The sequence below is a fragment of the Cupressus sempervirens genome, chromosome 6, assembly GCF_028749045.1.
Source record: "Cupressus sempervirens isolate cs-2001-9-10 chromosome 6, ASM2874904v1, whole genome shotgun sequence".
Lineage (NCBI taxonomy): Eukaryota > Viridiplantae > Streptophyta > Pinopsida > Cupressales > Cupressaceae > Cupressus > Cupressus sempervirens.
The window spans coordinates 683,043,429-683,045,190 of NC_143123.1; the positions used below are offsets into that span (position 1 = coordinate 683,043,429).

At 38.8% G+C, this 1,762-nt stretch overlaps 1 protein-coding gene across 1 annotated transcript; it reads left to right on the forward strand.

Moving 5' to 3' along the window:
- Window positions 1–242: 242 nt before the first annotated feature.
- On the forward strand, window positions 243–728 carry LOC149554031 (secreted RxLR effector protein 78-like). Its single transcript, XM_089790404.1, has one exon. The coding sequence runs from the start codon at window positions 243–245 to the stop codon at window positions 726–728; it is 486 nt and encodes a 161-aa protein (XP_089646530.1).
- Window positions 729–1,762: the final 1,034 nt, after the last annotated feature.

Sequence of the window (1,762 nt, forward strand, 5' to 3'; positions counted from 1 at the left end):
TGAAAATATAGTGAAGCATGAGAGTGCCCCACAAACAAGGAATGTTATTACTACACAAAGACAGACCACCAACAAAGACAAGTGTACTTGCTGTAAATGTATTATAATAGAAATAGTTACTCAATATTAGTATAGTATTATAAAATATATTATAAAATAAAATAATACAAGTTAATGTTATATATGATTTTGAAAATAAAGTAAGTATCAACTAATAAAAAGGTGCTAATGAAAAGGTGCTAATGTTATATATATCTCAAAAGATTGTTCGTCCAGAGCAAACAGGCTTTTTGGGTGGAAGATTTATCCTTGACAATCTAATCCTTGCTTGGGAAACAGCTGAATGGGCACAACAAACTACTCAGGACGCCCTTATTATTAAGATTGCCTTTGATAAAGCCTATAATCGCATCCGCTGGCCCTTCATCCTTAATATGCTTCAATGGCTAGGCTTTGGACCTAAAATATGCAAACAAATCAATATGCATTTCCATGATGCTTCAGCTCGGGTTGCTGTCAATGGCATGCTCTCTCCACCATTTCCATTGCAAAAATCCATCAGACAAGGCTATCCACTTGCACCCTTTCTCTATGCACTCGCAACCGATGCTCTTGGTTATTTGCTTCAACATGCTCATTCCAATAAACTCATTCATGGTATTTCTTTACCTCACGACGCAACAGCACTTAACTCCCATTTTGCAGATGATAGTATGCTGTTTATATAGAATTCAGCAGAGGAGGTGAATAATGTTTTGGATGTTTTAGATATTTTCTGCAGTATTTTTGGGTCCAAACTAGCCATGCATAAAACTGAATTCATCATGACCCGTCCAAACCCTCGACCCCCTTGGATTCCTAGCCAATGGCGTGAGATTAAGCATGGTACCATCACTCAATATCTTGGCATTCCCTTTGGCATTGGGGTTTCACTCAAAGAGATGTGGTCTTGGTTCATGAGTAAATTAAAAAACAAATTTCTTAATTGGACCAATAAGTTCCTATCAATGGCCGGTAGAATCCAAGTCACTAATAAGATCTTGTTGGCTAGCCAGGTTTACATCTCATCTTGTTGGCTGCCCTCTCAAACCTATTACACTCAATTGACTCAGCTAATTAGAAGGTTTTTGTGGAACAAATGGGGAAATACCAAAGGTTTGCCTATAACTTCTTGGATTCATTGTATCCAACCAAGGGACAAAGGTGGTTTGGGCATTATTGATCCATACACTCAAGGCATTTGCCTCAACACTAAATGGATTGTAAGGGCGTTAGAGGGTGATATGCCTTGGAAACATCTAGTTCGGTACCGTATTCAAACAGCTACTGCTGGAAAATCATGGCATGCAGTTAGTTGGCAAGATAAAGTGTTGTTGGCCCCCTATTTTAAAACCCATGGTTTAGCTCCTTTTAATTCCATTTGGAGGGCTTGGCAAATTACTTCGAAGAAATTGTGTTGGTATGATCAAACCTTAAGTCATGGTTTAAGTTTTGCTTCCTCCTCCATTTGGTGGAACCGATTGGTCCAGGAAAACAATAGCCCTTTAGCTATCTTAAAACAGCTCAAGGGAAGACAATTGTTTAAGAAAGGTATTTGTGTGTTTCGTGACTTGTGGGGCCCCCGTAGGTTTGATTAGAAATCATGGGAGCAAATCAAAACCCAGTTCAATCTGTCCTCCATTTACAAAAGACCAATCCTTCATATCCTTCAACTTTTGAGTCCCGAATTGTTGTGCCTCATGTCCACACCTTGCCATGATAG

Bases quoted from the DNA above. Each gene is read 5' to 3' on its own strand.
- LOC149554031 (XM_089790404.1), top strand. From the start codon at position 243: ATGTTATATATATCTCAAAAGATTGTTCGTCCAGAGCAAACAGGCTTT.